Raw genomic sequence first — 21,060 nt, 5'->3', positions numbered from 1 at the left:
GAAATGTAGTTTGAAATATAGAGGGCGCATTGTTAGTAAATTATTGGGCGGAAAATATGTGATTATTCTGGCAACAAATTATAATAGTCATTCATGCCGGTCTTTGTACACACAATTATAAAATAAGTTTAAAATACATTTTTATATTTAAATACATTGTTTCTAAAGCAATTTGGGGTCATGAAGATAACATCTGCAGGTATAGTACATTTCTACATTATAAAATTTTATAAAACTATTTGAAACTGTTTGTGAAACTGTTTATGATGAGTGACCCCTCAAGATTTTCTTCAAATCTTGCTCAGTCACTCATTTTTAAGTGCAGTAGGCCGGGATGAGTCGAGGAGAAAGGGTACGCAGGTCCAATCATTGTAGGCCTAGGGGCTAGCTAGGTCTAGAGTGAGATGGTAGATTTAAAAGTTAAATACTAATAATAAACATTATTTCACGTCTGTCTAGTCCTACTAGGCTAGACTATTATGTTTAAAAACAGTTTTGGAGTTATTGAATAATTATATTTTATAATAATAAATAATTAATATTATAATGATGATTAAATTATAATTAATAATATAAGTAGGCAAGGCCCTAGGCTATTTATATTGTAATTTTTTCTTTATAGGTGGTGTGATATCCTTATTGGATGAAAAGGAAAGTGACCTAAAGGTATTTATGATTGATACATTTCATATAATATTACATATAGGGGCCTAGATTAATAGTGAACACATTTTCTCTTCATTAATTATGAACAACAATTATAAATAGACATTTTATTTTTTGGAGATTGAATTCAAGTTTAAAACATTCATAACATTAGTTTTAGTTATCTGTAATGCGCCTTGAAGTTTGTTGATAAGGCGCAATATAAATGGTTTATGTATGTATGTATCTAATTGTTCAATATAAATGTCTACATGGATTGGTTCAGTATTTTTCTAGCCCCCTCCATCTAAATTGGCCATAAAAGGTACAGACAATCACGATATTACTATACCACCAATTATTTGTTATTTACAGGTGTTTGCTCTTCAACGGTTGAATCAAATTGTTGATGACTTCTGGGCCGAGATCTCGGATGTAGTCGACAAAATGTAAGTTAATAGCAGTCAACTAGTAAGAATGTCTAGCAGAACTTATTGGGTTGTAAATAAGGAATTAAAGTGTTTAACACAATCAAATTCAATATTACCTGCTATCAACAATGTATTTTTAGTTGAAAATGTCAATGACCTTTCCCACTTTGGGATTTGCCTTCCCATAGGCTAGACAAATTCTTTATCGACTTTATGTTTATAACATGTACATAAATAATAGTATTTTATTTTTAAATTTTCCCATTTTTTATATGATAATTAAATGTTGGTTTTATTACTATTTACAGAGAAGTGCTCTATGAAGATGATGGTTTTCCAGAAAGGAAGCTGGCTGCTCTTGTTGCTTCTAAGGTCATTACTTTTCTCCCAATAATGTTCAAAGTTTGATAAAAACAAGACTGTTTTTGAAACATGATGTCTATCAAAATGCCTCAATATTATACTGTTAAGCTCTGTCTACACAGTTATCAAACTTTATGTGGTCAGCAAAAAAATGTGATGTGCCCATATATGGACATGATGATGTCATACTACTACCATATGTGGGCACATCAGACTTTTTTTGTCAAACTAGTTTGATAGTGTAGACAGAGCTTTAGAGAAACATCAATGCATTTCCTGTTTATACTGATGTACAAATACTAATATAAATGTTTGTGAATTTCTCAGGTGTACTATCACCTTGGAGCATTTGAGGATTCTCTGACCTATGCCCTCGGAGCCGGAGAACTCTTTGACGTCAACTCTACTTCTGAATACGTTGAAACAACGATTGGTAGGTTTGCAGTTATAGTTGTTTTATAGGTGTTTTGATTTAGCTTTTTGGTTATTTTTATCTCCATTGAGGCCGCCACTGATACCATTGTCACTCGTCATATTGTACTTTTGTGAGGGTCCCTAATAATCATCTTCGGCTGGATGGACGACTCTCGTAAAATATTGTTGAAATAAAAATTTAAAATATTTCAGTAATTTGCCTTTTGATTTATAGTTAAATCATGTATTATAGATGGCCAGTTTTTGTTGTCACCCCCATGTTCTTTTAACTTTCCTTTATGTTAATGTTGTTTTTTTAGTCAATTCTAAAAATAAATTTTCTGTTTTTTAGCAAAATGTATTGATTTCTACACAAAGCGTTCAATCCACAATTATGAGAACCCTGACGACCAGCAATCCATTGACCCACGCTTGGAGGATGTCGTGCAGAGGATGTTTGAGAGATGTTTCACAGACTGCCAATACAAGCAAGCCATTGGCATTGCTCTGGAGACCAGAAGAATTGATGTCTTTGAAAAAGCGATTTTACAGTCTGTAAGTTGGTAATTTTGTCTAATTTTCTGGGTCACTTGAAATAATTGATAAAGTCTGGATGCTTAGAGAGACCAATAAAGATACATCAGAACATACATCACAGTTCAGCTCTGTCTTGCCCATATGGACATGATGATGTCATATCACTACCATATGTGGGCATATTACTACCATATTTGGGCACATCACACTTGTTTTGTCACTCACTTTTGGTATCCTATTTTAATATCAATCATTCTACCAAGGAAACAAGCTTTAATTTAATTTGTTGACTCCTAACCCAATTTGTTTTTCTTTTTTTTAGGATAACAGATCTGAAATGATGCAGTATAGTCTCAAAGTGTGTCTGTCTTTAATACAACACAGGCAGTTTAGAAACACTGTAAGTAACTTTTCATGACAAGTTAGTGTGGGGTGATGTGGGACTCCATTTTCGGACTTTTTTCTGTTGTCTTGGCCAATTTGTTTGGTTTATTAGGCTTTCTCCTGGTTTATTTAACAATAACAATTTTTTTCTTTTAACACTTGTGTTAAATAGTGCATGGAGACTATTTGTGTTTGCGCTATACAAATTTAAAACCACTAACTATATTCATCATACTCGCCCTGTATGATAGAGTTAACAGGAAAATACCAGTCATGATTAGCTGTTGGATATGATTATGACATTATTTTCCAAAATGAGCACTATCTTTTATAACATTAAATAAACATGTACATAATAATGTACCCTATTCTAGTATATCAAATGTTACAGTGTAATAGGCCTAGTATCATTGGGAAATTCCTTTGCCGCACATGTGGTATTGTTTTTATCAAATTAGCCAGACAGTACAGATAATCGGTTGTATAATGTGTAGTACTGTATGTGTGTATACATTACAGGGTGTATATCTATTTTATAAATGACGCTTTTTTTCTTCTTCAAGGTATTGCGTGTGTTAGTCCATTTGTATACTAGTCTTCAAGTTCCAGACTATATTAACGTTTGTCAGTGTTTAATCTTCCTTGATGACTCGCAAGCTGTTGCTGATATTCTGGGAAAACTTGTCAAAGAGGGTCATGTATGTATAGAAATACATTTAGTCATGAAATCACAATAACACACCTAAGCTCTGTCTACACTATCAAACTTTATGTGACAAAAAATGTAAGAGTGTGGACAGAGCTTAAGACATTTAAATCATTTATTGTTTTAGGAAAACATTATAATTTGATTCATCAGAGAAATCATGTTTAATGTTTTTTTTTTATTTCCAATTGTTTTTTTTTAAAGGAACAAACTTTAATGGCTTACCAAATAGGATTTGATCTGTATGACAGCGCCTCACAACACTTCCTATCAAAGGTCTTAGCTGCCTTGCGTTCGGTTGCTCCAATCCCATTGGCTACTGAAGCCCCACATACAGAAAAACAAAGGTAAACATTTCCTAATGTTTACTTCTACCTCACATGTGTGTAAATATGTTCTTCTCATATTTTTACAAACAGTCTACATGCAACACCGTTATTTATAGATTTTCTTTATGAGCAATACCGTATATGTATGTAGCATGTATTAATAAACAACATTTTTTTAAGGAAACTATATGTTGTGTTCAGAATGTGTGTTATATCTATTCATGATATGCTTTTTATGTTTGCTTTGTACATGTGTTGCCAAATTTGCCTTTGAACTTCTTGAAAATCGTAAAGAAATCATGTTTAATAACACTATGTAACCTTTGACATGTATACACCGTACTCTGCAAATATGTTTTGTTAGTTAAGCCTCTCATAAGCCAGTTTGGCTGGCCATTGTGTTGTCTTAGGGTGAGACTATAATAAATAAAAATACTACTACTATGTTATATGTTGAATTAAACTTGATTTCATTGAAGCTAATTATCAGTTATGTTGTGTTTTAGTGAAGCAATGGAAGTAGATTCAACAAAACCTGAATCAGATTCAACGCCAGCAGAAACACCAAAACCAAAAGAACTGGTATGTAACTATCTTGTTTTGCTTACTATCATCATAGATTAAAGCTTGGTTCCCACTCGGACGCAAAGTGATTGAGTTGCGTCTATGTCTTTGTGTTACGTCCTAGTGGGAACCAAGCTTAAATATTGGGTATGAAAATAAATTGTCATCAAGGGATTTTTGGAGTTAAAAAATAAGCTTAAAGAGTTCACTTTACCTAATTTAGAATTATGTAATTTATATTATATGAAATATATCTATACAAATGTATATATAATAACAACTTTAGTAAAAAAAAAATTGTTTATTATTTAGACTGATGAGGAAAAAGAACACCAGGCTAAATTGGAAAAATTAGCAGCTATTTTATCAGGAGAAACAAGTATTGGTTTAAAATTACAATTTCTAATACGAAGTAATCACACAGATTTACTTATACTTAAAAATACAAAGGTAAGTACGAATGCTTAATGAGGTTATGCTGAGCACATAGAGATTATGATATAGGATTTGTATGTGTTTAGGAATAGGCCCTGCTCATCTTGCCTATACTTTACAACCTTTTAAGTTTATTGTATTAAAACAGTTTCATTTTATAGGATATTGTTTGTCTATAATATTTAAGCTCTGTCTACACTATCAAACTTTATGTGACAAAAAATGTGCCCATATATCGACACTGTGATGTGATAACACTACTATATTTGGGATCATCACACTAATTTGATAGTGTAGACAGAGCCTTAGAAATGAACATTTTGTTTTCTCAGGATGCAGTTAGGAATTCAGTTTGTCATAATGCTACAGTTATATCAAATGCGTTTATGCACAGTGGCACAACAAGCGACGCTTTTCTCAGGTAAAGTAAACCGATAAATATTTATTTTACATTTCTGAAACATGTTTTGTAATTTTTTAAGTAGTTTATATCAGCTGCTGCTTTTACAGATTTTTCGAGTGCTTTTACAACTTTATTTATTTTCAGTCACATAATGAATGTCTTGTTTTACTAATCTATGTATGCAGTTGTAGTTAGTCTATAGATGAATGTACAGTGGGTGTAATTATTCTCGTCACAATTAAATCACTGACTTTTCAATTCACATGGTTTTCCTTTATTTCAGAGACAATCTTGAATGGCTTGCGAGGGCGACAAACTGGGCAAAGTTCACCGCAACAGCTAGCTTAGGGGTCATTCACAAAGGTCATGAGAAGGAGGCCCTCAATCTGATGTCTACATACCTTCCAAAGGATTCAAGTCCTGGCAGTGCATACCAGGAAGGTGGAGGACTGTATGCTTTAGGTCTTATTCATGCTAACCATGGCTCATCTATCACTGAGTATCTACTTAATCAACTGAAAGATGCTAGCACTGATGTAAGATATATAACAAAGCAAATACTCATTAAGCTCTGTCTACACTATCAAAGTTTATGTGACAAAAAAATGTATATGTATATATATGTACATGATGATGTCATATCACTACCATATTTGGGCATATCACTACCATATTTGGGCATATCACACTTTTTTTGTCAAACTATTTTGATAGTGTAGACAGAGCTTTATGGTTTAAAGTTGTTCAATCTTAGGGGTGAGGTTATACTGACTTAGAGATAGTGACATAACACAACGTGGTAACTCTTATCTGGACTCCACACTGTATGTGTGTGCATAATTTGCTTTCATTATTCTATGTTTTATTTCATTATGATATCTGCCTTAACCTGATAGGAGAAAAAAATAATATTGTATTGTTCTGTTAACTGGTGTGTTTCTCACTTGCAGATGGTACGTCATGGTGGTTGTTTAGGGCTAGGCCTAGCAGCTATGGGTACAGCACGTCTTGACATCTATGAACAGCTCAAGTTTAACCTGTACCAGGATGATGCAATTACTGGTGAAGCAGCTGGCCTAGCTATGGGGCTTGTCATGTTAGGATCCAAATCTGCTAAAGCTATTGAAGATATGGTTGGCGTGAGTGATTTTGATGTTTTTTTTTCCAATTTAAAAAAAATTTTGTTGGACTAATTTTGTATGGTTTTTTCACACTCATTTTCTACATCAACTGATTTTTTTTCCATTCACTTAAATGTATACGATTGGTTTAGGTAAATTTTAATATTTAAAACAGAATAAATATTTTATTTCTTGAATGTTTTTGTTTATTTCAGTATGCACAAGAAACACAACATGAGAAGATTTTACGAGGACTGTGTCTAGGCATAGCTTTGGTAATTTAAATCAGTTATTTTGTTATATAACTATTGTCTTGGTATTTGTTAAGCCTTGTCTACACTATCAAATTGTATGTGACAACAAAATGTCATGTGCACATATATGGACATGATGATGTCATATCACTACCATATTTGGGAATATCACTAACATATTTGGGCACATCACACTTTTTTGTCAAACTAGTTTGATAGTGTAGACCGAGCTTTAGACACTGATTTTAAATTTGATGCATTAGATATCCAATTTAATTTAATCATAATAAAGTCTTGATTGCAATTATGTATTTTATCAAAATCTGTTTGTTATTTTGTAGACAATGTACGGAAGATTAGAAGAGGCCGATACACTTATTGAAAGTCTTGCCAGAGACAAGGACCCAATCCTGCGGCGTTCTGGTATGTACACCATCGCTCTGGCTTACTGCGGTACAGGCAACAATAAAGCAATCCGTCGATTACTCCATGTAGCGGTTAGCGACGTAGATGACGACGTGAGACGAGCTGCGGTCACTGCACTTGGCTTCCTACTTTTGAGGTAAGTGTTTCAAATCATTAATATTTTTGATACTGTGATAATTTCTACAGTAACATATGCTCATTCTGTAAAACAGTTTCTCATATGTATCCCATGTGATTCCAGTATCATAGACAATAAGCCTGAACTTAACATAATACTGTGTCACATGTGATAAATATGTGATATTGTATTACGGGGTTAGCCTATGATATTGGACAGGTAATGCCATATGTTAAGATACAGTACATCACCATATTTGAATTTGGTTCATTCAAATATTTCACTGATTCCAGAATTTGTCATAATGACCATTTAAGTACTTAATTGTTTTATGTAATAGTTTAGTATGTTAAGCCTTAAAGTGGTAAATACTTAAGATTGATGTCAACCTTGGTTGTGAGACCTCAAGATTGCCAATGCTAAGCCTTACTAATCCAAGTCTCCTTCCTTCAATGTCCCCACTGTCTCAAACACTTAATATGTATTCGATTTTTGTTTTACCTTTACATAATTAAGGTAATGATTGGGAGTAAACAGGTGAATGTAATAAATAAATAAAAATGAAAGTCTTATATAATATATGATTATTGTGATGAGGGGAATATTTATTTTTATAAAATTATTTTTTTTTCAATTAAACTAATCATTACATACAAAATATTCAAAATAAAAACTATTTTTTTGTTAATGATGATGAATATGTAAATTTGTTTTTGCAACGAATCGCACACTGAGTCGGATGACCCTGTAATTAGACAGATTTGGCCCTCTAGAGGTCAAGTCTATTTAATTTACAGCTAGGCATTCTGAAGAAAAAAAATTGTCTAAGTTAGGAACTTACCATCTAAAGTTGTTTTGGTACTACTACTACTACTAGTAATGAATGTTAATATAATATTCAGGTATATTTATTCATTCATATAAAGCCATACAGTAAAGACAGAAGGCAGCCAAATGCTGAACAATTCTGCACACAATGTCTTTGGCATTTTAATTTAACTTTGCTATATTTATTTAAACACTTGTCTCTTGCGATTGACTTATTTTGTACTTTAAATTTGTTAGATAGTTTTCAAATCCTTTACCCGTTGTTATCTTTTTTTGACACAAACCCCTAATGGAAAGAAGTTTGCAAAAGGCTTTCTGAAAATCTTTACTAAAAATGGTATAAATGATAGGATTTACCAAACTTGAGGACCATCCTAGCCACGTAAATGAAATAAATAAAGAGTTGTTAGATATACATTGATTACACATGGCGTTAATAATGTTTGTGGTGAAGAACGGTAGCCAACCAATCACAAATGAAACAAATATTATTCCGAGGACCTTCTCCGCTCTCTTTTCGTTGTAATGTTTTGAATTTTTCCGTAAGAAATTCGGTTCATGTAAACATTCCTGCGTTTGATTCAAGTTTGTAGTTTCGATTAACGTTTTCATTTCGATTGATTCGTGCGTTTGAAAAGTCTTTTTAATCGAGTTATTATTCACTTTTTGTTTGCATCCTATTTTGTTTTGCATCTTTTCCACAATTTGTTTTCTCTGAAAAGTTCTAAACCTTCGTTTTATTGACTTATCTGACTTCTTTACGGATTTTGATTTTTTGTGAAGTATCAAAGTTGTTAAGCAATACATCACGACGACAATAAGTAGTGGTATAAAAAATGCGAAAACCGATCCGTAAAAAACAAATTCCTTTGTCATCGGTGCACAGATTCCGTCGTGTAGTACTTTTTCAGGATTTAAGAGACCAACGATGAATAACGGTAATGAGATCATTGTACTCAAAATCCAAAGACTTGTTATCTTAGTGACGGTCTGACGTAACGTCTTGCGTTTAAGTGAGTACTTAAGTGGGTTTTGTATCGCGAGGTAACGATCAACAAACAAGCAACACATGTGTAGAATGGATGATGTACAACAAAGGACATCAAGAGATACCCAGATATCACACAGCACTAGTCCCATTGACCAATATCCTGTCAAGAAAATAAATAAACCATATATTATATGAAATATAATTAATATAACACCTGTAAATAAATTCCTGTCCTTTAATTGGGGGTCACATGGCGTGCATAAGTACGCACTATTGAACAGTCGTTCAGTAGTAGTAATAATAATAGATAAATAATCATACTGTCCTTTTATTAAACATATCTCTTGTTGCAAAATTCTAATTAGAATTTTAGTTCTACACACTATCTATCCTTTTTTTCTCTATGAAGGAAATATGGTGTATTTGATATACTGTAACTAACAATCTATAGTCACCTGTTGTCAGTATATGTTTTTAATATTTATATATTTGTCAATTTTTATGTATTTTGTGTATGTACGCTGTTTGGAAAATGAATTTCCAACATATTTTATGATGGACCAGCAATCAATATTAATTACCTTATAATTAGTTTCTATCTAAAAACATAATTCTGAGAGGCTTTAGAATAGCATGTACGGTAGTCATATATTGGTTTGTGAAATTGTTGGGCTATTTATATCTCTCCAGGCACAAATATTCAGTTTAATTTGTGTTTTTCCATAAGAATTCTTGTCAGTGTGAAAGGACTTTTATCCCTACCATGCTTGTCAGTATATTGTGGTATCATTTCAATTGAAACATGGCAAATGAAATATTTACAATATATGTTTCAGCCTCTACGATTATAGACAATGTCTTATAATTCAAAGATGCTCTCCATGTGGAATGCCATCCTGAGATGAGTAGTAGTAATTAGTACAGTTAGTTTTCTATTCATTTATATGTAATTTTACTTTCTATGGACCAGAGATTCCGAAATAGAACATTGAATGAATATATTTCAATATCTAACATTGAATTCTAATAAAAGTATGAAACTTACCCATTAGGTTGTTAACAATTCCAAATGGCATGACAAGCATGGCTACCATCAGGTCAGCGATTGCCAACGAAAATAAAAAATAATTTGTAACATTCTGTAGTTTTTTGTTTTTAACTATTGCCAGACAAACCAAAGTATTCCCCAGAATTGACAGTAATATAACGGAACATAATGACAACATAGGCCAGTTGTACCATTCAATGTTGCCATTTTTACTTGAATTTACACTGGAATTCCAGTAAATGTTTTCTTCCTCGACAAATTGATACGTTATATTCTCGTACAACATTTTTAGATGAAAAATTCACTAGCGATTTCATAAAGTAGTTTAACCATCTCATTCAAAAGATCTAAATCATGGTTTCCATATTTGCTGTTGTTACAATACAGTAGTGTTATAACCATCTCATGCATATTCAATAGATGCAAATCATGGCTTCCACTGTTGTTAATGTTACACACTAGTTGTAAACCATCTCATGCATATTCAATAGATGCAAATCATGGCTTCCACTGTTGTTAATGTTACACTCTAGTTGTAAACCATCTCATGCATATTCATTAGATGCAAATCATGGCTTCCACTGTTGTTAATGTAACACTCTAGTTGTAAACCATCTCATGCATATTCATTAGATGCAAATCATGGCTTCCACTGTTGTTAATGTTACACTCTAGTTGTAAACCATCTCATCCATATTCAATAGATGCAAATCATGGCTTCCACTGTTGTTAATGTTACACTCTAGTTGTAAACCATCTCATGCATATTCAATAGATGCAAATCATGGCTTCCACTGTTGTTAATGTTACACTCTAGTTGTAATCATCTCATGCATATTCAATAGATGCAAATCATGGATTCCACTGTTATTATACTGTAGTTGTAAATCATCTCATGCATATTCAAATGATGTAATCTTGCCAAAATTGTTGCTAGGTTATACCTAATTTATCTAGCAGCTGTTCTTTTATAGCATTCTTGAAATGTACAACAGCAATATTTAATGTGAATCCAAACCAAACTTTCCACAAATAAATTTAGTCTGATGTCAAAATATCTCTTAAAAATGTTTTCTCTTAGCCAGAACTACAGCATCTGAAATAGAAATTTAATATTTCTTTTATCACACTCATAAAATTGTAGAAAATGCTAATACAATTTCCTACTTAAAATTCAAATTGATAGCAATTATGGTATTGGGTTTAATTAAGTTTTTGTAATTAATGAGAATTTACCTGAATATTAGGTTACACTGAGACACAATGCCTGGAAATGAAATTTATCTATTGCACTATTTAATTGACAAAGCTTAAATTGGCTCATACTATCTAATGTTCATTTGAGAGAGAGAGTGATAGGGTTCTTTTTTCCACAAAAGACTACGTAAGTTCTACTGGTAGTCTCTAGTTTGAAAAGGGTATTTATTATGACCATTTTTTTTTAAATAGGCTGACATGATATGATAATGGATGTAATTTAAAAAACAGTCCCTCTGTCTGTCTGAAAATAAGATACAGTAAACTCTCCCAAACCGGAAACCTTTGGGCTGGCCTAATATGTCTGTTTTTCCGGTAAGTCTGGTATGTTTTTTTAATGGTATAAATGAATTTGGGACATTTTTGGAACTCAAGAAAAGTCTGATTTTGGGAGAGTTTCTGGTTTTTAGAGATTATTAGGAGAGTTGAGTGTATTAATGGGTGTGATATGCCACAACCTAATTTCCAAGTTACCTACTGTCAAACATGTATTCCTACTTTTCGGGATAAAACAAAAAACCCTTATTAAATTTAAATAAATGTCAGGAAATTTAATTTTGACAGTAATAATACATAGAATTCTACATTGTCCCTTTAAATTATAATATAACAAATTAAACAAATGTAATTCCTACCTTGTTTATAGTTTACATTATACATATTATTTCCAAATTGATGTTTACATCTTTCATCAAGTAATAACACATTACATAAAATAATGTTGTCATCAACCACAGCAGTCTGATTGCGCAAATACTGGCTAACGAATGAACTTATTCTGTCTGAGATTAAAGCATTCTCATTGGCTAGTGGTCATACTAAATTCTGATTAAGGAATTAAGTATTCTGATTGGCTAGTAGGTATACTAAATTCTTGTTAGATGTGAATGAAGCATTTTGATTGGCTATTAGTCAGTTGTATTGTTACATTAATTTGTATAAGGACACATGATGTAGGCTGAAATCACTGGAAAAAGAAAAAAAATATTTATGAGATTGATTGAAAAAATCAAGGTTAGACTAAATCTGTGTTAGAAAGTTTCATTTGTTCAATATTATGAAATAAAATAAGAAACATTTTTAGGATGAAACTGGTAAAGTTATTTAAAAATAACATTTACTGGTACTACTTAACATAATGAATGCAGATTGAACTGGTAGGCAGGGGTTATTATGTATTCCCTCTTGATTTGTGTGGGTAGCATTCAATTTCATGAATAAGATTTATTCTATAAGCCTGAAGAAAAAAAGAAATACACCCACAAATGATGCTGAATAGAAGGAATTTAAAAACAAATGTAAGGCTTTATTCAGAAAAATGAATGAATGTTATATTCCTAATAGCATTAATGATGTACAATTTTTTATCCCGAATTGGAAAACTTATTTGGTTGTGGTACACAAAGATTCATAAATATGTTTGAAAAAGCACGAACAAATACAAGGACAAAGACGTTCATTATCAAAATTTAAATTAATATATTAAAATACACTAGTGAGAAACCTAGCCTTAGGCTTCGTTTAGAATTTTCTAGCTTTTGCAAAAGTTGATTGTATTCAATCAATCTAATTAGGTATACTATCTACTTACCACATGTATTACTATTATGTATCAACATCTAATCAATATTTTAAATTTCTTGATTGAAGATTTGGATATAGGCCTACCTAATGATATTCTCATTCTCTCAAGTCAAACGGTGTCATTAAATATTTACTAGCGATTTTCTTGTCCATTTGACCGTGTAATTATAATTATTGATTGCGGGATCCCAATGGAAATACACAATTTATTATAGAAACTCCTGCTAAATTACATGACCTTTTTACTTTTAAGCTCAACCACTTTTTAATTTCTCTTAAGCTCTGTCTACAATATGTGATGTGCCCATTTATGGACATGATGAAAAAAGAAATAAAATGTGGAGCTATCAGAAGACTTTGTTCTTTTGTCATGGCTAAAAAAAATTGGATGTAAATACTTAATAAGTTGAAAATTCACACGGGAAAAAGAAATATTTGTCTGTGTTGACAATCTCTTTAATACTGTCAGTGTTACGGAATGAAAAGTTTAATCTAAATCAGATTATTGTTTAATTAAATTAAGAAGGTTGTTTAATTAAAGTTAGATGAATAAGGCTGACCCTACTCACTATTATTAGATATACTAATTGTGATCCACTTAACACTGTATAGACACTTGATTTAATTTATTAAATACTTTTGTTATTACAGTAAGTTGATAGGATTGTTATTTTAGATTTGTATTGTTAGAGGGAAAATATTAAACTATTAGTTTAAAGATTTAAAACAAATCATTGTTTGGCTGCTTTGGAATGTTATGTTATATTGTTTAATTAAACAAAATATTTTCTTGATTGATTAATTGGCTTTATTTTTTATTCAAATTCAATTAAAAAACAGTACATGTCTTTTTTGATTGGACTCTATTTTGATTTTTTTGTATATTATAGTCATCTTCAATCTGTATAGTATTCTTTCTATGAGAGTCTAGATTATAAGCCCTTTTGGAAAGTAAGAAGACCATTGCAACATACAGGAATCAGTGGCGGATCCAGGATGTTGAAATAGGAGGAACTTAATTTAATGTCCTATCTTGTGCAATAAAATTTGTGAATTTAGAGGGTGCCCAGGGTGGCTGGGCCTCCACCAGGGAATTAGCTCCATGATTGGAATGGAAGTAGTTTTTAATACATTTGTTGGAGAGATTACAATCCACAGGCTAGGCTTCTGTTGATTAAGATTGATGAAGTATATTAGGCTGCATAGTCCCATCAAGATCTACAATCCCCTTGGCTTATACTATCTTCTCACCTGCTGCTAACAGCCCTTGAATTAAACATTTAAAATAAATCGGACCTTAATTTTAATTCAGCAATAGTAGTTCTGTGGATATATTGACTTTACCATGTTTCTCTAATAACTCTATTTCTAAGATTTATTTTTATTTTAAGAATTAATTTCTCTTGTAACCTTGATGTTAAGTAACCAGTTGTTCTTTTGTCAAATGAATCAAATTGTCAATGACTTTATAAGACACTTTGTTGACCAGTTGTATATATTTATCATTGCATAACCCAATGTAAAGTTTGTGTGGTATGTGTTTCTGTGACTGGTAGTACTGTATACACTCAGTTCAACAGTAACAATTATTCATTACCAGATATTTAGGTGCAGGATGGATTCTACTTGAATGATGAAAATAACATAATAATTAATTTTGTGTTACTGTACTTCACTTTTTCTGGGAGCCTAGGCATAAAGTTTAAGCCCCCTCCCACACATACTATGTCTTTAATTATTATCGAATATAATTATTGCTATTATTAGTATGTAATGTTTTTTTATATTGAATAAACAAAACAAGATTAAATTCAAATTTGCTACACTTGCTATAGCTGAAAATAACCAACAATTGTAATCAATGCATTGTTGTCATTTGTTAATGTCTTTCTTTTTATTTCCCTTGCTGTATACTGATATATTTATTTACCATGATACAATGTCCTTTGGAGACACTGTCCTAAAGCCCTTCCGGCTATTTGAGCCATTTAGAATACAATTTATCCGATGACGATACTTACTAGCAAATAGTTTTCTTTTTGTGAATTGTCTTATTTTATAAAGACTTTCTATGTTTGTTTACCTTCTTACTGATGTATTTATTTACCATCCATAATGGAGACTTGCCCCTAAAGCCCCCTTTGGCTTATTTAAGTCTTCACACGTAACACAACTTAACAAATAAGATCTGGTAGTTTTAATTGCTTTTTATTTACGTAATCTGAAACAATAAAAAAAAACATTTTTCTATAATGGCTTATAATCGAATCCCTCATTCCTCAAACACATCCACGTACTGTCTCATATGGCTTAATTAGTGGTGCCTGTGCTAAAGCTTCAATGTTTATGATGCTGTACATTTGCAACATGTGATACATATGTGACAGAATTTACCCATGATACTGGATGTATTCTAATAGCCAAGAATTGGCTATTGAAAGATTTCTTTAAAACTATTCTCTCAATATTTTACAATCCAGTACATGTGTGTAAAACAAATTCAGCTTTCTGTGTATTCTAAAAGAAAAGACACTTTAAAAATAACTCTTTTATCTTTATTGTATAATAAACTGATCCAATGAATAGGAGGTATAATAGTTGATGTCTTAATACCAAAATCCACTGTATAATAAAGAGATTAAGTGACTAAAATGACCATCAATAGCTATTGTGTCAACGCTGACTTAATTCAACGTATGTCACGTGTTGTTGGACACCAATCGTGACCTTCCTCTGCAAAATACTAATAACGTCAGAATGTACATTAATAGTATGCATACTACCGCATTGTCTTCTGCAATCATTAGTTAAATATTAGTGTTTGTCGTCTTTGTTTATGCTAACAAAGAATAAAATTCTCTTTATTTGGTGTTATCTCCTTGATTGTATACATAGGGTCCTAATACTTTGTTTATTGACTGGTACTACCCAGACACCTTAATGATTTAATTGTAAAAAAAATACATGGTAAGATTATGTATTTCTTTATCTGTATTTAGAAACTTAATTTTCAGGGTGAGAGAATTCAGTGGTCATTGTACAGCAGTATCGGTCATTTGTTAAAACTGAATTACTATTTGAAGATCATTTTATCTTAGATAAACCACAAGTCATAAGATAACTAGAAAACTAAATCTCTGGATTAACCATTTAGAGGTTGAACTGTAATATTTCACAATCGCAAGGGTATCAGTCAGTCTTGTCTGTCTTTTGTAATGACATACAAATCTCAATATTCAACTAAGTGTATTTGTTAAAGCTATCTCACCACACTCGACTTTCTCCCTGTCTTCCTCTCCTTTCTACTCCTTTTCTTCCTCTCCCTTCTACTCCATGTCTCCCTTCCACTTCCTGTTTTCCTCTCACTTCTACTTCCTGTCTTCCTCTCCTTTCTACTCCATGTCTCCTTTCTACTTCCTGTCTTCCTCTCCTTTCTACTCCTTGTCTTCCTCTCTCTTCTACTCCATGTCTCCCTCTCCCTTCTACTTCCTGTCTTCTTCTCCATTCTACTTCTTGTCTTCCTCTCCTTTCTACTTCCTGTCTTCCTCTCCTGTCTACTCCTTGTCTTCCTCTCCCTTCTACTTCCTGTCTTCTTCTCCCTTCTACTTCCTGTCTTCCTCTTTCTTGTACTCATCTCCCTTCTACTTCCTGTTTCCCTCTCCTTTCTACTTCCTGTCTTCTTCTCCCTTCTACTTCCTGTCTTCCTCTCCTTTCTACTTCCTGTCTTCCTCTCATTTCTACTTCCTGTCTTCCTCTCCCTTCTACTTCCTGTCTTCCTCTCATTTCTACTTCCTGTCTTCCTCTCCTTTCTACTCCTTGTCTTCCTCTCCCTTCTACTTCCTGTCTTCCTCTCCCTTCTACTTCCTGTCTTCCTCTCATTTCTACTTCCTGTCTTCCTCTCCTTTCTACTCGTTGTCTTCCTCTCCCTTCTACTTCCTGTCTTCCTCTCCTTTCTACTTCCTGTCTTCCTCTCATTTCTACTTCCTGTCTTCCTCTCATTTCTACTTCCTGTCTTCCTCTCATTTCTACTTCCTGTCTTCCTCTCCTTTCTACTCCCTGTCTTCCTCTCCCTTCTACTTCCTGTCTTCCTCTCCCTTCTACTTCCTGTCTTCCTCTCCTTTCTACTTCCTGTCTTCCTCTCATTTCTACTTCCTGTCTTCCTCTCATTTCTACTTCCTGTCTTCCTCTCCTTTCTACTTCCTGTCTTCCTCTCATTTCTACTTCCTGTCTTCCTCTCCCTTCTACTTCCTGTCTTCCTCTCCCTTCTACTTCCTGTCTTCCTCTCATTTCTACTTCCTGTCTTCTTCTCCCTTCTACTTCCTGTCTTCCTCTCATTTCTACTTCCTGTCTTCCTCTCCTTTCTACTTCCTGTCTTCCTCTCATTTCTACTTCCTGTCTTCCTCTCCCTTCTACTTCCTGTCTTCCTCTCCCTTCTACTTCCTGTCTTCCTCTTTCTTGTACTCATCTCCCTTCTACTTCCTGTCTTCCTCTCCCTTCTACTTCCTGTCTTCCTCTCATTTCTACTTCCTGTCTTCCTCTCATTTCTACTTCCTGTCTTCTTCTCCCTTCTACTTCCTGTCTTCCTCTCATTTCTACTTCCTGTCTTCCTCTCCTTTCTACTTCCTGTCTTCCTCTCATTTCTACTTCCTGTCTTCCTCTCCCTTCTACTTCCTGTCTTCCTCTTCCTTCTACTTCCTGTCTTCCTCTTTCTTGTACTCATCTCCCTTCTACTTCCTGTCTTCCTCTTTCTTCTACTCCCTGAATCCTCTTCTTTCATTCCAAGCTTTCTCCCACTTCAGCTCAGAATACTAATTTCATCCTTGGTATGTTTGACGTTCATCTACGAAAACTGTTGTCCTAAAATACTTACATTTTATGGATAATCACATCGTCCTCGGAAAATACTTTTAATAGCAATAGGTTGAAAAGAAATGTAGATCTTGTGTTTATAGCAGAGTGAATGATTGATTGAATTAGGCATTTGAAGCAATTCAGTTTAGAAGATAATTTATATTAAACAAGGTCATATACATGGCTGCAGTAGCATGCTCAAATTTGAGTTAGTATTTACCGACCAAACGACTGACCAAACGACCGACATAGTGAGCTGTAGAGTCGCGTTGCACGCAATCTACTGATTATTCATAACCTTTATACAGAATTCATCAATGTAAACATTTGTCAAATTTGACAGAAAATCTATGAAATACTTATTTAAAGTAAGTTTTTTATCCAAAATAATGAATGATTTTAATCACCATTTAATTATTTCTTTGTTTAGACAACCTGAACAGTGTCCAAATGCTGTTTCATTGCTGTCTGAGAGTTACAACTCACACGTGAGGTATGGTGCGGCAATGGCATTAGGCATTGCTTGTGCAGGATCTGGAAACAAGGTAAGAGTAGATGCCATATACAGTATAAATAAACATGCTTTAAGTTACATTCACACTTAGCCTCGATTCTGTTCTGGTGGCCAGACAAAACATCATGAAAAATGGGTGTAGTGTTTATGAATGTACCACACTATCTAGAATTCCGTACATGAGTAACATAACAAAAATGTTACATAATGAATGTTGTGTGAATAGATAGAACTTAAAATTCAAAAACTAAAATAAAAAAAATGTTTAAACAAATCATTACTGCTTCTATAAACAAAGTTGTTTTTCCCCCTTTCAGGAAGCCCTTGGTATCTTAGAGCCGATGTTAAATGATCCAGTTAATTACGTCAGACAGGGCGCCCTCATTTCCTCCGCCATTATTTTGATTCAGCAAACAGAAGCTACTTGTCCAAAGGTATTTCAACTTTTATTAATTAAAGCCTGACAGATAAGTGCATTATTTCTGCATTATAATGTGTAAAGACTGCAGCTACTGCAGTAACTACAGTTTCTGTCCTGCAGTAATGTATGATTTTGTTCCAAATGTAAAAGCTTCCTAATCTGTAGAAAAATGTAGTAGAATAGTTTTTACATGGTCCCTTAAATAGTCAAGTTATTACGTTTTAATGAACTACAAATACAAGCTGTTTCACGAGGAGTATCTCAGGTGCTAGATATTTGTATAAATTTATTCATTTTAATTTTCCAGGTAACATTTTTCAAAAATGTTTACAGCAAAACTTTATCTGACAAGCATGAGGACGTGATGGCTAAATTCGGTGCCATTATTGCTCAGGGTATAATTGATGCTGGTAAGATTACACTTATATATCTATAATATCTATCCCAGCATCCTTCTCTTCCAAAAATATACATGATTAATCATCAATGATACTTCTCTTTTTATCGATAATTTTTTTTTTTTGTAGGTGGTCGAAACGTTACCATCAGACTACAGTCCCAAAGTGGTCACATGCATGCTCCCTCTATTGTCGGTATGTTTGTGTTCATTCACCTCTGGTATTGGTTCCCTCTTGCGCACTTCCTGTCCTTGTCGTTCTCACCAACCGCTGTGATTGCATTGAATGCCGACCTCAACATGCCAGTCTTGGAGTTGAAATCTAATGCCAAGCCATCGATGTACGGCTACCCAGCACCTTTGGAAACTCCCAAGGAAAAGGAGAAGGAAAAGGTGACAACAGCAGTGTTATCAATCACAGCAAAGGCGAAGAAGAGAGAAAAAAAGGAAGACAAAGAAGAGAAGATGGACGTGGTAAGACATTTTATTAATACTTGTTTCATTTTGGTATAATTTATTTTAATTTCATTTAAAAATAATCTGTTTCTATTTTTTATAAAAGGATGAATCTTCTGAAGATGCTGTGAAAAGTGAAAAAGATAAAGACACAGAAAAAACCTCAAAGAAAGAAACAAAAAAGAAGGAAGGTGAAAAGAAAGAAGTAACTGTAAAGAAAGAAGTGACTGTAAAGAAAGAAGTGAGTGTAAAGAAAGAAGAAGAGAAGAAATCTGAGAAAGAAACAAAGGAGGATAAGAAAAGTGGTAAAGAAAAAAAAGAGGATAAGAAAGAGAAGAAGGGAGACGAGAAAGCGGAAACGAAAGAAAAGAAAGTGGAACCTGCTTTTGAAATGTTGGCAAACCCAGCAAGAGTGATGACGGCACAATTGAAGGTGTTAACTCTAGAGGACAGCAGATACGAACCTCTCAAGTCGGTGAGTCCATTTAATGTTGATACTCTTTAATGTTATACTGTTTAGTGTTGAGCTCTGTCTACAATATCAAACTAGTTTGACAAAAAGTGTATGTGCCCAAATTTGGTAGTGATATGCTTAAATATGGTAGTGATATGACATCATCATGTCCATATATGGGCACATAAAGTGTGGTAGTGTAGACAGAGCCTTATACTGTATGTCCTACATAAACAGTCTGTAGTGCATGATGAGTATAATATTGTATTTTAATTTTATTTCAGCTTTCCAGTGGTGGCATTGTGATGATGAAAACTCGCAAAGCATTCACAGAAGAAGAACCTGAACAAGTTGTTGAAACTGTTGCAGGTAAGTACTAACAAAATAATTTGAATTGCAAGATATTCAGTTTTAGGAAAATGTAGGCCTTACCCCCAATTCATATCCTCATTAATAGATTTACAGTAGAACACCATTCAACATTATATAGCATTACATAAAGCTCTGTCTACACTATCAAACTAGTTGGACAAAAAAAAAGTGTGCTGTGCCCAAATATGGTAGTGATGTGCCCAAATTTGGTAGTGATGTCACATAAAGTTTGATAGTGTAGACAAGGCTTAACTCATATCGTTTGTGCAGATGATTTAAAATTATTATTGCTTATTTTCAGCTGGCGGTCCATCTCTCGCTGAGGAAGAAAAGGAACCAGAACCCCCAGAGCCGTTTGAATATGTGGATGAAGATTAGAGGAATTAGGGAGTACAACTCAGTCATAATGATGGGTTTAAACATGATGATTCAAAAACAATACTTCAATAGATTTGCATCTCTAATGTTAAAGCATATATGATTATTTTTCTTGTTAAAATGATATTGTAGATTGAAAATGACCAAAATTCATAACTTTTCTTTGTCGTGAGGTAGAAAGTGAGTTTGGTAGACTCTGAACTGAATCAATGATATTGCCACGACTGAAGCAATTCCCATTTCACATTATATAATGTAGAATTGACATTAAAACAACAATGTAATCATTTAATATATTAAGCCTTTTCCTTGTAAGCGTTTTGTTTTAATACCGTATGGGAATTGAGCCAGATTAAAATACTCAAAGCTTGTACACCTT

The 21,060-nt window shown here is 33.2% G+C and overlaps 2 protein-coding genes across 2 annotated transcripts; one reads left to right on the top strand and one right to left on the bottom strand.

Moving 5' to 3' along the window:
• Positions 1-67: 67 nt before the first annotated feature.
• On the top strand, positions 68-21,054 carry LOC144842840 (26S proteasome non-ATPase regulatory subunit 1-like). The gene is made up of 23 exons (XM_078699389.1): positions 68-199; positions 623-666; positions 1,021-1,094; positions 1,385-1,448; positions 1,767-1,872; positions 2,206-2,408; positions 2,713-2,790; positions 3,338-3,472; positions 3,685-3,827; positions 4,316-4,391; positions 4,686-4,823; positions 5,141-5,229; positions 5,495-5,747; positions 6,162-6,350; positions 6,548-6,607; positions 6,928-7,148; positions 18,120-18,234; positions 18,521-18,637; positions 18,932-19,034; positions 19,152-19,495; positions 19,584-19,952; positions 20,216-20,300; positions 20,605-21,054. Exons 1-23 carry the CDS (start codon positions 181-183, stop codon positions 20,679-20,681), a joined length of 3,102 nt encoding a protein of 1,033 aa, XP_078555515.1. The 5' UTR covers positions 68-180; the 3' UTR covers positions 20,682-21,054.
• LOC144842282 (5-hydroxytryptamine receptor 2C-like) lies at positions 8,086-10,389 on the bottom strand. The gene is made up of 2 exons (XM_078698713.1): positions 9,995-10,389; positions 8,086-9,109 (listed from the first exon to the last, which is right to left on the bottom strand). The coding sequence occupies exons 1-2, from the start codon at positions 10,281-10,283 to the stop codon at positions 8,145-8,147; spliced, it is 1,254 nt and encodes a 417-aa protein (XP_078554839.1). The 5' UTR covers positions 10,284-10,389; the 3' UTR covers positions 8,086-8,144.
• Positions 21,055-21,060: the final 6 nt, after the last annotated feature.

The sequence above is a fragment of the Antedon bifida genome, chromosome 5 (genome assembly GCF_963402885.1).
Source record: "Antedon bifida chromosome 5, ecAntBifi1.1, whole genome shotgun sequence".
NCBI classification, from domain to species: domain Eukaryota; kingdom Metazoa; phylum Echinodermata; class Crinoidea; order Comatulida; family Antedonidae; genus Antedon; species Antedon bifida.
The sequence above is the reverse complement of the archived record's forward strand: the minus strand, read 5'-3'. Positions and strand labels throughout refer to the sequence as shown.

Bases quoted from the DNA above. Each gene is read 5' to 3' on its own strand.
- LOC144842840 (XM_078699389.1), top strand. The intron at 1,095-1,384 runs GTAAGTTAATAG...TACTATTTACAG, and splicing joins TCGGATGTAGTCGACAAAAT to AGAAGTGCTCTATGAAGATG. The intron at 18,235-18,520 runs GTAAGAGTAGAT...TCCCCCTTTCAG, and splicing joins GTGCAGGATCTGGAAACAAG to GAAGCCCTTGGTATCTTAGA.
- LOC144842282 (XM_078698713.1), bottom strand. From the start codon at position 10,283: ATGTTGTACGAGAATATAACGTATCAATTTGTCGAGGAAGAAAACATT. The intron at 9,110-9,994 runs GTAAGTTTCATA...TTTTCTTGACAG, and splicing joins AATTGTTAACAACCTAATGG to GATATTGGTCAATGGGACTA.